Source organism: Microtus pennsylvanicus, chromosome 5 (genome assembly GCF_037038515.1).
Source record: "Microtus pennsylvanicus isolate mMicPen1 chromosome 5, mMicPen1.hap1, whole genome shotgun sequence".
NCBI lineage: Eukaryota > Metazoa > Chordata > Mammalia > Rodentia > Cricetidae > Microtus > Microtus pennsylvanicus.
The window spans coordinates 69,123,569-69,134,612 of record NC_134583.1 but is presented as its reverse complement, the minus strand read 5'-3'; the positions used below and the strand labels follow the sequence as shown (position 1 = coordinate 69,134,612).

General features: G+C 52.1%; 1 protein-coding gene across 2 annotated transcripts; it reads right to left on the bottom strand.

Moving 5' to 3' along the window:
- Window positions 1-801: 801 nt before the first annotated feature.
- On the bottom strand, window positions 802-7,736 carry Trim72 (tripartite motif containing 72). 2 transcript variants are annotated; one of them, XM_075972418.1, is made up of 7 exons: window positions 7,558-7,736; window positions 6,726-7,140; window positions 4,074-4,169; window positions 3,754-3,984; window positions 3,276-3,298; window positions 2,536-2,654; window positions 802-1,657 (listed from the first exon to the last, which is right to left on the bottom strand). In XM_075972418.1, the coding sequence occupies exons 2-7, from the start codon at window positions 7,113-7,115 to the stop codon at window positions 1,080-1,082; spliced, it is 1,437 nt and encodes a 478-aa protein (XP_075828533.1). In that variant the 5' UTR covers window positions 7,116-7,140; window positions 7,558-7,736; the 3' UTR covers window positions 802-1,079. The 2 variants fall into 2 exon arrangements, with proteins under 2 accessions (XP_075828533.1, XP_075828534.1); XM_075972419.1 differs by having other exon boundaries at window positions 6,726-7,122.
- Between the last annotated feature and the right edge of the window lie 3,308 nt (window positions 7,737-11,044).

Below are 11,044 nucleotides of genomic sequence, written 5' to 3'. Positions count from 1 at the left end.
GTATGAGTGTTTTGCCTGCACATATGTCTGCGTACCACAAGTGCTCACAGAAGACAGAAGAGGCCATTAGATTCGTGTGACTGGAGTGTGTGAGCCACGGTATCGGTGCTGGGAACCGAACCTCAATGTTCTACAAGAGCAGCGAGTGTTCTTAACCACTGAGCCATCTCTCCCGTGCCCAGAAACCTGCTTTGGCCTCCCCCAGATCTGCTACCTCAGAAACACAGCAGAGTTTTATCAAGACACTGCTCTGTGCACATTTGTTTGTCTGTGACAGAGTCCTGCTGGCTTTTAACTTTCCATCCTCCTGCCTCAGCCTCCTGAGTGCTGGGAGTACAGACACCAGCAGTCTGTCAGGATCGTTGGGGGCTTTGAAAAGACCATCCAGAACAGCCAGGACTGTTTCACAGAGAAACCCTGTCTCAAAACAGAACACAAAAACAAAAGAAAGAGAGAGAGAGAGAGAGAGAGAGAAGTGGGGAGGGGAGGGGAGGGGAGGGGAGGGGAGGGGAGAGGAAGGAGGGAGGGAAAGAGAACTAGAGAGAGAAAAAGAAAGAAAGAAAAAAAGAAAGAAAGAAAGAAAGAAAGAAAGAAAGAAAGAAAGAAAGAAAGAAAGAAAGAAAAGAGAGAAGAAAAAGAAGATTACTGATGTCAGTAGCACTAGCCGGGTAAGGGGAATGTGAAGACTTGAGGAGGGGGCCTTCAGGAGCTGGTTGTGGGGCTGAAGGGACCACTGTTCCACAGATTTCCCAAGATTCTCCACTAAATCCCACCCTCTCCCCAGGCTCCCTAAACCTCAGCTTCCTCCTGGAACTCTTGATCCAAACTCAGATTGCCTCACTGATCTGACTGATGGCCCTACTCCACAGACCCTATCCCTCCATCCCTCACCATCTGTCCCCTGCCCATCCCAACCTGTGTACTTCTCTGAGCTCTGCGAAACAAACTCCCCCTCCCTAGCCACCCCTCAGCCTAGTCCTCAGCTCCAGAAACCCGCCCAACCCACTCCAGGCTTGACAAAGGTGACCTAAACCTCCCACCACCTTCGGGACCTGACCTCTTCCCGCACGGGGCCGAACTCAGGCCTGCTCTCCGCCGTCAGGCCCCACAAGCATCAGCGGCTGACAGTTCTTGCCCTTGTCGTGCCAGCACACGTCAAAGAAGGGGTACACCGGCCCGGGCAGGCGCTCGTGGAAGGAAAAGAGGGGTGCAAGTGCGTCGGCGTCGCTCGCATCATAGAAAGCCAGCACGCCATCGGCGAAGCTCAGGTAGAGGCCGATGCGCGCCGGCCGCCGCTCGGGGGTGCGCAGTGCCCGCGGCTCCTTGGCCTCCACGTGCGCCTCCAGGACTTTGCCATCGCGCAGGCCGAGCAGCCACAGGCCCTGGGAGGGCACCGCGTGCAGCCGGCCACGGCGGGGAGCGTCAGCCGCCATCACGCCCAGGGCCCAGCGCGGCTTGTCGCCCACCTCCACCTCCCAGTAGTGCTCGCCCTGGGACAGCAGCTGCTGAGCCACCACCGCCACCGCCTTGTCGAACTGGCGCGTGTCTTCTCCCGCTGGCGGTGCCTTCTGCTCTGAGCACTCCACGCGGCGGCCGGAAGGGGACACGACCAGGCTTGGGTGCGCAGAGCTAGGGTCAAAAGTCAGTTCCTCCAGATCTGCCAAACAGACAATGGTCAGGCTGGGTCCGGGGAGCCTTCCTGCTCCCAACCAACTTAAGGACCTTAGAGTCCTCTCACCCTCCCCACTGTGCTCAACTGCACAGTCGGGCACATGGTGGGCAGGACTGGGGAATTCCAAATGAATGGTGTTTTCTGAGGCCCCCAAAACGCCCAAGGTCCAGAACAGGAGCCAGGAAGCCCAGTTCTGTCTGGCTTGATGTAGTCTATGGGCCTTAAAAGTTTATTCTTGAATAAACCAACGTTCTACTCATTCCTGCCCCCACCTGGACCAGAGACAATAAAGGTTGAGTAGTCTCTCTCTCCTCTCTCTCTCTCTCTCTCTCTCTCTCTCTCTCTCTCTCTCTCTCTCTCTCTCCTCCCCCGTGTGTGTGTGTGTGTGTGTGTGTGTGTGTGTGTGTGTGAGCGCGCGTGCACGCGTGTCCATCCTGTGGGCACCCAGAAATATTAGCTTCTAGGAGAGGAGGCTGAGCTCTTGGCTCCCAGTCACAGGTTCCCAGAGGCAGTGTCAGGTGCAGTATTGTCCCCAAGGTTACAAGAATGCTACAAAACCTAACCCCCAGCCAGCAGGAACCATCATCTCCATGGTCAGAGAAGGACAAGAACTGGCCAAGGATCACACAGTCAATAGCCCAGGCCCCGCCATAGCAGCGCTCCTGGGGTCAGCTGGGTGCTTTCCAAGTCATTTATCCACTGTAAACTCTAGGCCCTCACGGCTTAGGGAGCTGCACGGAAGAATCTAAGAGGCACAGTGTAGCTTCTTCCATGGCTTCTGAGGTGGGGCTGGGAGGCCAGCCCCTGTGCCCTGTGCTATCAACCCCACAGCTATCCAAACCCAGAGCCGCCCCTCTCGGTACCTGGCATCAGAGCCCGGAACATCTTCCTCCACACCTGGAATTTGAAGTCATCTGAGATGACAGGCAGCTGGATATCCAGCCTTGCAGGTGGTGGGGACTCGGACAGGATCTTCTGCAGCCTGAGTAAGGGGGTGCAGAGGTGATGGTGGGGGTGGGGGGCAGAAGGAATTACTCCGGGGACAAGAGGACACAGGTTGTTGGAGGGGACTTTCATCACACCCCTGCCTTAAACTCTTCCACTAAAACATCTACTTGGGAATATGGAAATTCTGGAAATGGATGAAGAGGGCACCTGCCCAACAGGAATGGATTGATACATTGTGGCCGTTCATCCTAGCATCTGAGAGGCTAAGCTCATTCAAGCTCATTCGTTCCCACCTGCCTACATTGTGAGTTTAAGCCTGCCTACATTGTGAGTTTAAACCCGCCTGCACTTGCGTGTTACTTCCCCAACTCCGGCCCATTCCTCCAGGATCCAACTCCAACGTCCGTTCTTCTAGGGAGTCTCCTTTGGCTCCCCCTGTCCCTCCCAGCAGTCTTGAAATGATACCTGTGACCTGTCCACATCTGCGGCACCATGGCACCAGTATACGAGGTCCCCAGGAGCAAGGACCAAGGGCATTTCATTTCTGTGTTCAACACAGCGCACAGAAATGAGGTGAAAAGCACATTGCAAGCAGAGGGTGTCCCTGGAAGACTAGGGCAAGCAAGTTCAGCCAAAGAAAGAGACAGGTTCTCACCTGCTGGTCACCAAGCAGTATTTCTGGAGAAAGAGAAAATGAGAATGGAGATAAAGCAGGGAGGGGGGACTCTGGAAAGCAGGGAGGGGGAGACTCTGGAGATTCTAATGGTGAAACAGACGACCAAGGATGTGGGGTCAGAAAAGCCTAAAGAAACCCAGGAGTCAAAGCCATTCTTGAATATTAACTTTCATGTGAACAGCAAAAGGAGCCCTTCCTTATCCCAGAGCCGTACATTCGCCTGTTAGAAGACGGTCCTAACAGACTCACATGTACCGTTTAGGGCATGGACGGTTCCACTTGCACACTTAAGCTCTATCTACTCTAACAGCAGTTCAGAGACCCAACTCTGATATGAAGTCCTAGCTTATCCCTTCACTGCTGTGGGCTTCGGGGTTCCCCATATGACAACAGAACGAGGTCTCTGGAAACTGAGCCATGGCCAGGAGGCAGGGAGGGGCGGTCCTTCAGTGCTCACCATAAGGAACTCTGTCTGTGGCTTGTCTGCCACCTCCTCCAGAACCTTCTCCATCTGCCGCAGTTGCTCCAGGTAGGAGTTCAGGCTTGACAGCTCCCTGCGCAAGGCCACCCCAGCTTCACCCCGCACCCTTTCCGCTTCACGGTCCAAAGAGCTTTCTAGGGCAGCCAGGAACATCCGCATTTTTCCCAGTTGCTCCCCGACAGCTCCTCGGAAATGACGCACGGTCTCCTGGGGGTAAGGATGAGAAGATTCTTGCCTAGCGATCCTCAGCCTGGACCTACAGATCCTACAGGCTCTGCCACCCTCAGCCCCCTCACCTCCACCTCCACCAACTGATGCTCCAACACGGCCACGCTTTTCTCCTTTCGCATGCATGCCTCCTGCAGCTGCAGCTTCTGTTGGGGAAGCTGTGTCTACGGGACAGGATAAAAGAGATGCTAGGAATGCCACCCCGAAACAAGCCCCCTTATCTCACCATCTGTACTTCTCCCCTCAATGGCAGCTCCTTCTCCAGCCCTCTGCTTAGTCCCCAGTCCATTTGCAGGCCTCCAGGCCTGGCCATACGTCATCCTTTGTCGCCATGGTAACTCCCCACTGGCCTTACTTTCCCCAGTTAACCTCAGTATAGGTCCTTGCAAGGATCTCAAACAAGACCATCACCAGACTGGAAAGTGTAGCACGTGGCACGCAGCAGGCTTCCAGAGATGAGTAAGGGATTTATGAAAACAAAAATGAAATGGAGCATGATTGTGTATGTCTGTAACCCCAGCACTGGGGAGACTGAGGCAGGAGGATCACAAATTTGAGGTCAGTCTGACCTATGTAATAGTACCCTGTCTCAGAGGAGAAGTAAAGAAGAAAGAGAAGAGGAAGGAAATGGGGGAAGAAAGGGAGAAGGAAGGAGGAAGGAGGGAGAGGAGGGAGGAGGAGGAAGAGGGAAAAGAGGAAGGAGGAGAAAGAAAGAAGAGGAGGAAAGAGGAGGGGGAGAGAGGAGGAGGAAGAAGAAGAGAAAGGAAGAAAAGGAGGAAGAAGAATGCGATCTTCCCATCCTGGGTTTCGCCCCATATTTAAAACTCCCGTCCCAGGGGCCTGGAGCTCTAGTCAGCCCCTTTACAAACCTATGAGCTCTGAGAACAGAAAATTTAGTGCACATACCCACTATGAGTCAGCTAAACCCCGCTGTGGGCGGGTTAGGGATCCCTGAACTGCAGGCTCAGAAGAGCTTCTAAAGGGTGCTGCCACAGTCACCTCTGCCTTCTCACCTCCCTTACTCCCCTCAGTTTCCTCCTCTGCAGAATGGGAACAGTCACGCCCCACTTCTACCAAGTGACACCTCCCCTGGGGAACCTGAAGACACGGGTGGCATTTGTTGGGGAAGTCACAGGTCTGAACCAAAGACTCCTGGCTAGCTGCCAGACCAGCCTCCACCTCAGATGGTCCTCTCCTGAGGCTATCCTGATTGCTCTGGGTGCCTGCAGTCAGAGGTTCAGAGCCATGGTAAAAAACAAGCCCCATCCAGAAGGTGCTGGAGAGTCTGACAGCCCACTGGCTCAAGAAATTCAAGCTTTAAGTGGTGGCGTTCTTAAGGACTTTCAACACATTGTGGGAGGTGGGGCGAACTTGGCCACCGGATGCCACCAACCTCACCAACAGGCCGGTTGCCTTCTCCTTCAAGGACTACGGTGCCAAACTCATAGCAGCCATGCTGCAGGACATGGGGGTGCAGACGTGGACAAGTCCCAGAGCCTTCCTGTCCCCTTCCTCCTTCTGGTTCTCCTCTAGGATCGCCATCTTCAGACCGCTTAAAGCTTAGGGCTACCCTGATGCCGGTCGCTGAGACTGGGGCTTCACATCTGCTCCTTACAAGTTCCCCGAAGCCTCACACTTCTATTCCACAGGTTCTAGCCTCGCTCCACAGATACAAATGAGCTAGGTTTATAGTTCTAGGGTCAGCAAAGAGAAAACTGGGCTGGGTGGACTCCTAGCTGGACTGAGCCAGGCAGGAGCAGGAAGGAGGGCTGTGAGGCGAGGCCCTGGGAAGTTTGGGGATCGCTATCAAAGGCCAGTGAAGACTAGGCCCAACACCTCTGAGCAAGAAGACAAGAGCAGCAGCTCCACTGGCCTGAAGAAGGCCGGCTCAGGACCCTACTTCCTCCCCCTGCCTCTGCACCTGTTCCACCTATTTTCCACAGGCTAATAAATGCTTAATAACAGACCTTTCTGGGCCAACTGGGCACATACCTGCCAGTATCTGCATGCGTGTAATCTGTGATACCCATGACTTGTAGGAGCACGTATACCTGGAATGTTCGTTTGACTATAATTGGATATTTATTTTTTCCTAGGGCATCTTGGGAGAGCACCACTGTGTTATTCTAGCTCCAACCAGAATAACAGCCCAGACTGGAGTCTCGGGGCTACCCACCCACCGTGAGCCTTGGCCAAATGTGCCTTGCCCTTCCCACATCCCCCTCGAGCTTCAGGCTCACACAAGTTTAGCAGCTTGAGGGATGAATGAATCTCTGCCATGCACAGTAGACAACTGGACAGCCGGGTTCTGGAACTCCTGGCCTTGCCTTTAACTCCCAATCCGCTAGCCTTACCCGACACCCCACCCCGCAAACACGCCAATCTAGCAGATCCATTCAGTTCACTAAAAAGCATGTGGGCGGTAGCAATCTGCCAGGCACACCCCTTCGGACTTTTCTAGGCTTGCTGGAGGACTTCAGCCAGGCAAGCGCTATTCTGCACGCTGCTCCCAGTGGGTTCCGTGAGTTTTGCTCAGCAAGAAGACGCCTGCGGTCTTTGGCCACCTCCCCTGGTCACCTAACCTGCCCCCCCTCCTTAGCAACCCGGGTCCCTATTCTCTGAAGATCGTAATGCAAATCAACGCAGCGGTCTTCTCCCTTAGTCAGACCCCGTTCTATTCAGCCATTGTACCCCAGCCCAACCCCTGCTGGGTCCCACACCTTGAGGCGGGCGTGGGCCTCGGCAGCAGGCAGAAGACGGTGGCCACGGTGTGAACCCAGAGAGGCACACACACCACACACAAGTGTGCGGTCCTGCTCGCAGTAGATGCTCAGTGGGTCCAGGTGTTCCTCGCAGTGGCCTTGGGGCACTTGCGCCAGACTCTCCACGAGACGCGCTAACTGCAGGTTAGTGCTGAGTGCCTGTGGCCGCGTGGGTGCCTGACAGCAGGGACAGGGTACTGTGCCGTCAGCGGCAGGCTCGCCTGCCACGCGGACCAGGCAGGCACGGCAGAAACTGTGACCACACTCAGCAGTCACTGGGGCATCAAACAGCGTCAGGCACAGTGGGCAGGACAGTTCCTGGTGCAGAAGACCTGGTGCAGCCGACATGGTGAGCCTGGGAAGAGGAGTCTGTCTGAGAGACCCAAAGACAGAATTCCCGCTCAGTCCCACACTGGGTCTGTAGGCCCCGCAGCCAGAGCCCCAGCCTATAACTATCTTATAGTCCATAGTAGAAGAGACTGGTTATGGCCCACGGGTAAATGGGATTTAGCGTTGTTCCAAAGTGAGTGTATATATTGCCAATCAGCCCAGATAAAAACAAATATGACCCAACTGGGCTTTTGTCAACCCCGGTTTCTAAACACAACCTGGTTCCAGTCTCACCCACTTCTTGCTCCTGATTTAGCCCAGGCTAAATGCCTCTGACCCATGTCTGGGCCCCAACTCTTCTGGAATTAGCCAGAATCCCCTCCCCAACTGTCTGCTCACTGACCTCTCTAGCATACCCAGCCCTCCCCCTTCCCGGTATCTTCAGACCCACAGGACTCACAGATCTGGTGGGAGACCTTGGGCCGGAAAAGAACAGAGGAGGAACCGTCAGGGACAGGCCTACCAGCAGGGTGACCAGAGCTGCATCCAGAGACCAGCAAGAAGCCAGCAGCAGGCTCAGTGCAAGGACAGGGACTCAGGGCCAAATGGCAGTCAGCGGACTCAACAGGTGACAAGCACATTCTGGGCAGAAGGCAGACCCTCCCAGATAGTTCAACGGCCCCAAAGCTATATTTAGCTGTCCTGCCCATCTGCCTCCCACCGCTTCTGGAAACCGTTCTAAAAGCGGAGCCTGAGTCGCCAACAGGCAGACATCTCACGTCCAGGCCACCTGTCCTGGCCCGTCCTCCCCTCAGGCCAGGGCAGAGCTTAGAATCAGTGCAGAAGCAGGACCTTCTGCACACACAGAAAAGACAACCGCCAAGGGCTGCCCCTTCTTCCGACTCTCATCCCACAGTCTCCGGCTTCTGCTGTTAGTTAACCTATTCACTTCCCAAGCTGACCACTGACGGAGCCACACCTGTGGGAAGGCAGGACCTCCCAAACCCTGAAAGGTTTTCCTCTTCCATAGCTGAGGTGAGGGTATTTTCTCCCTCTGTTCTAGCATAGGCCCTGGCACGAAGAACCCCTTCCCCAAACGCTGGGAAAATGAATGATAGGTAGGTGACTGAATGAACTGAGCCCGGAGTCTGCAGCTCAGAGCTGGAGCTTGCCCTGGGAGCACCCAGGATTTCTTCACACTAATCTTTCAAATGTTAGTATAGATTTCAATCAGGATAAAAATCAAGGTCTTCCTTATGGCCCACAATTTCCATCCTGTCTGACCCTGTTCATTGCTCTGACCTGTGGGTCTCGGCCCTTTCCCCTTGTCCCTCAAGGACTTGCTCTTGCCACCCCTCTGCCTAGAATGTCCCTTCAACCCCAGACTCTACATGGCTCCCGTCCTTCTGCCCTCAGATCTCCTCTCAAGTCAACTTTCGGTGATGCCTTTTCAAAATCCTGGGTTTTCAAATTCCTGAGTGTCATTGTGATACCCTATAGTGGCAAGACAGACAGACAATATTCCCTTACTGTCTTTAAAGAACCGGGCTACAGAGACGGCACATTGGTTAAAAGGCACTATCTGCTCCTCTGGAGAACCTGGGCTCTGTTCCCAGTACCTACGTGGTGGCTCATCACCATCTGTAACTCCAGTTCCTGGCAACCCGACCCCCTCCTCTGACCTCTGTGGGCGCCAGGCACACAAGCGGCACATAACTGTACATGCAGGCAAAACACCATACACAGAAAATAAAATAAACTTTAAACCATTTAAAAAACAAATTAGAGCAAGGGGTTGGGGGCGGGAGCTGGAGAGATGGCTTAGAAGTTAAGAGCCCTGGCTGCTCTTTCAGAGATCCGATCTCAATTCCCAGAAACCACATGGTGGCTCACAACCATCTATAGTGAGATCTGGTGCCCTCTTCTGGCCTGCAGGCGTACATGCAGAACACTGCACACAGAGAGACTGGTGGGGGGTGACTTAGGCCTGAGAAGCTGAGGCAAGAGGATCAAATGCTGTGGAATATGAGTTTAGAATGTGTCACATTCGTTTATGCTGTGGAATATTTAATGACGCAAAGATGTGCTATATTCTTTCTTTAGCTTTCCACTAATAAAATTTTATTCAGCTTTATTATTGGATGTATAAATTAAAACAGCAAATGAGACAGGATTTTTGCCAGTTAGAGTCACAAGACAGAAGATAGAGGAAGTGGCATCTTGGTTTAGTGCCAACAATACTCAAAGTCTCATTCTGGCTTTGTCAGAATTTGAAGCATACCCCCCTAGGAAAGCAAAGCACAAAACAGCATTTTAGCAGCACTGTGTATAATAGAGGCAGTGAAAGAATGCGGTCTGAATGTCTTTGAAGGGACAACTAAATACATTACATACAGTACGAAATACACTCTATGAGCCGGGCGGTGGTGGCGCACGCCTTTAATCCCAGCACTCAGGAGGCAGAGGCAGGCGGATCTCTGGGAGTTCGAGGCCAGCCTGGTCTACAAGAGCTAGTGCCAGGACAGGCTCCAAAGCTACAGAGAAACCCTGTCTCGAAAAAAAAAAAAGAAATACACTCTATGAATGCAATATAAACAGTGAATGGCATATTGTTGGGGGAAAAAAATGAACCCGTATAAAAATATCTCCTTGACAACACATGCATGGTTACATTTATACAGGACATTGAGACTGAGGGGCAAGTTCTTTTAAAAGATACCTTTCGTTTTAAACATCCTATTTTCCAAGTCAATTAAGAACAAGTAAATAATTACACAAAAAAACCTGGGTTTCAGCTATAAGTCCATAGCTCAAGAGAGGCAGCAACCACCTGAAGAAAATGGACCTAAGAACAAGCTGGTAGACACACAGTTGAAACCAGAGCTAGGCAGAGGACTTTGCAGGGTGACTAAAGACACGATAAGGACACATAAAGTAAAGGAAGTTTATAAACACAGGCTACAATTATATACATCACTTGGATCCCCTGTTAAACTAAAACCAGTTTTAAAAATATTTCTAAATGTTTCAGACAACTTTTGTTATCCTAGAGTCAGAGCAAACCATTCAAATGGGGTGAGCTATGAAAGGAAAATGACCTTTACTGAAGAACAAGCAATGTACACTATGTACACTATGTACAGGCGGCCGTGCTGACCTTGGCCTTATTTTCCACGTTAAGTTTCATGTTCCTAGTGACCCAGAGCGCCATGGCTCCTTCTGAAGAAGAGGCTCGGCGACCAGCAGCAAAGACCCCAGCTTCCGGTTGGCCAAAGGCACTCACCAACAGCCGTTCCTCCGCAGCAAGTCGTGTTAGATTCTTTTATGTTGTTGCATTTGTTTAACACTGTAAAGCTGTGTTACTTTGCCTCTCTAAAACACCTGATTGGTCTAATAAAGAGATGAACAGCCAATAGCGAGGTAGGAGAGAGAAATAGGTGGGGCTGCCAGGCCAAGAGAATAAATAGGAGGAGAAATCTAGGCTCGAAAGAAGAAAAATACAAGAAAAGGAGGAGAGGAGAATGCCAGCCACAGAATAAGAAGAAAAAAAGATATGTAGAGGTCTGGAGAGATGGCTTAGTGGTTAAGAGCACTGGCCTCTCTTCCAGAGGACCCCAGTTCAATCCCCAGCAACCACATGGCAGTTTACAACTGTCTGTAACTCTAGTTCCAGGGGGCCCAACATCCTCATGCTGACATGAATGCAGACAAGCATCAATGCACATAAAATTAAATAAAATCTTAAAATAAGAAAGATATGTAGAATAAAGAAAGATAAAAAGACCATAGACAAAAATGCAGTTAAAGAGAAACAGGATAATTTAGTTGGGCAGTGGTGGCCCATACCTTTAATCCCAGCAGTCAGATAGTAGAGGCAGTTGGGTATCTGTGGATTCAAGGTCAACCTGGTCTACAAGAACTAGTTTCAGGACAGCTAGGACTGTTAC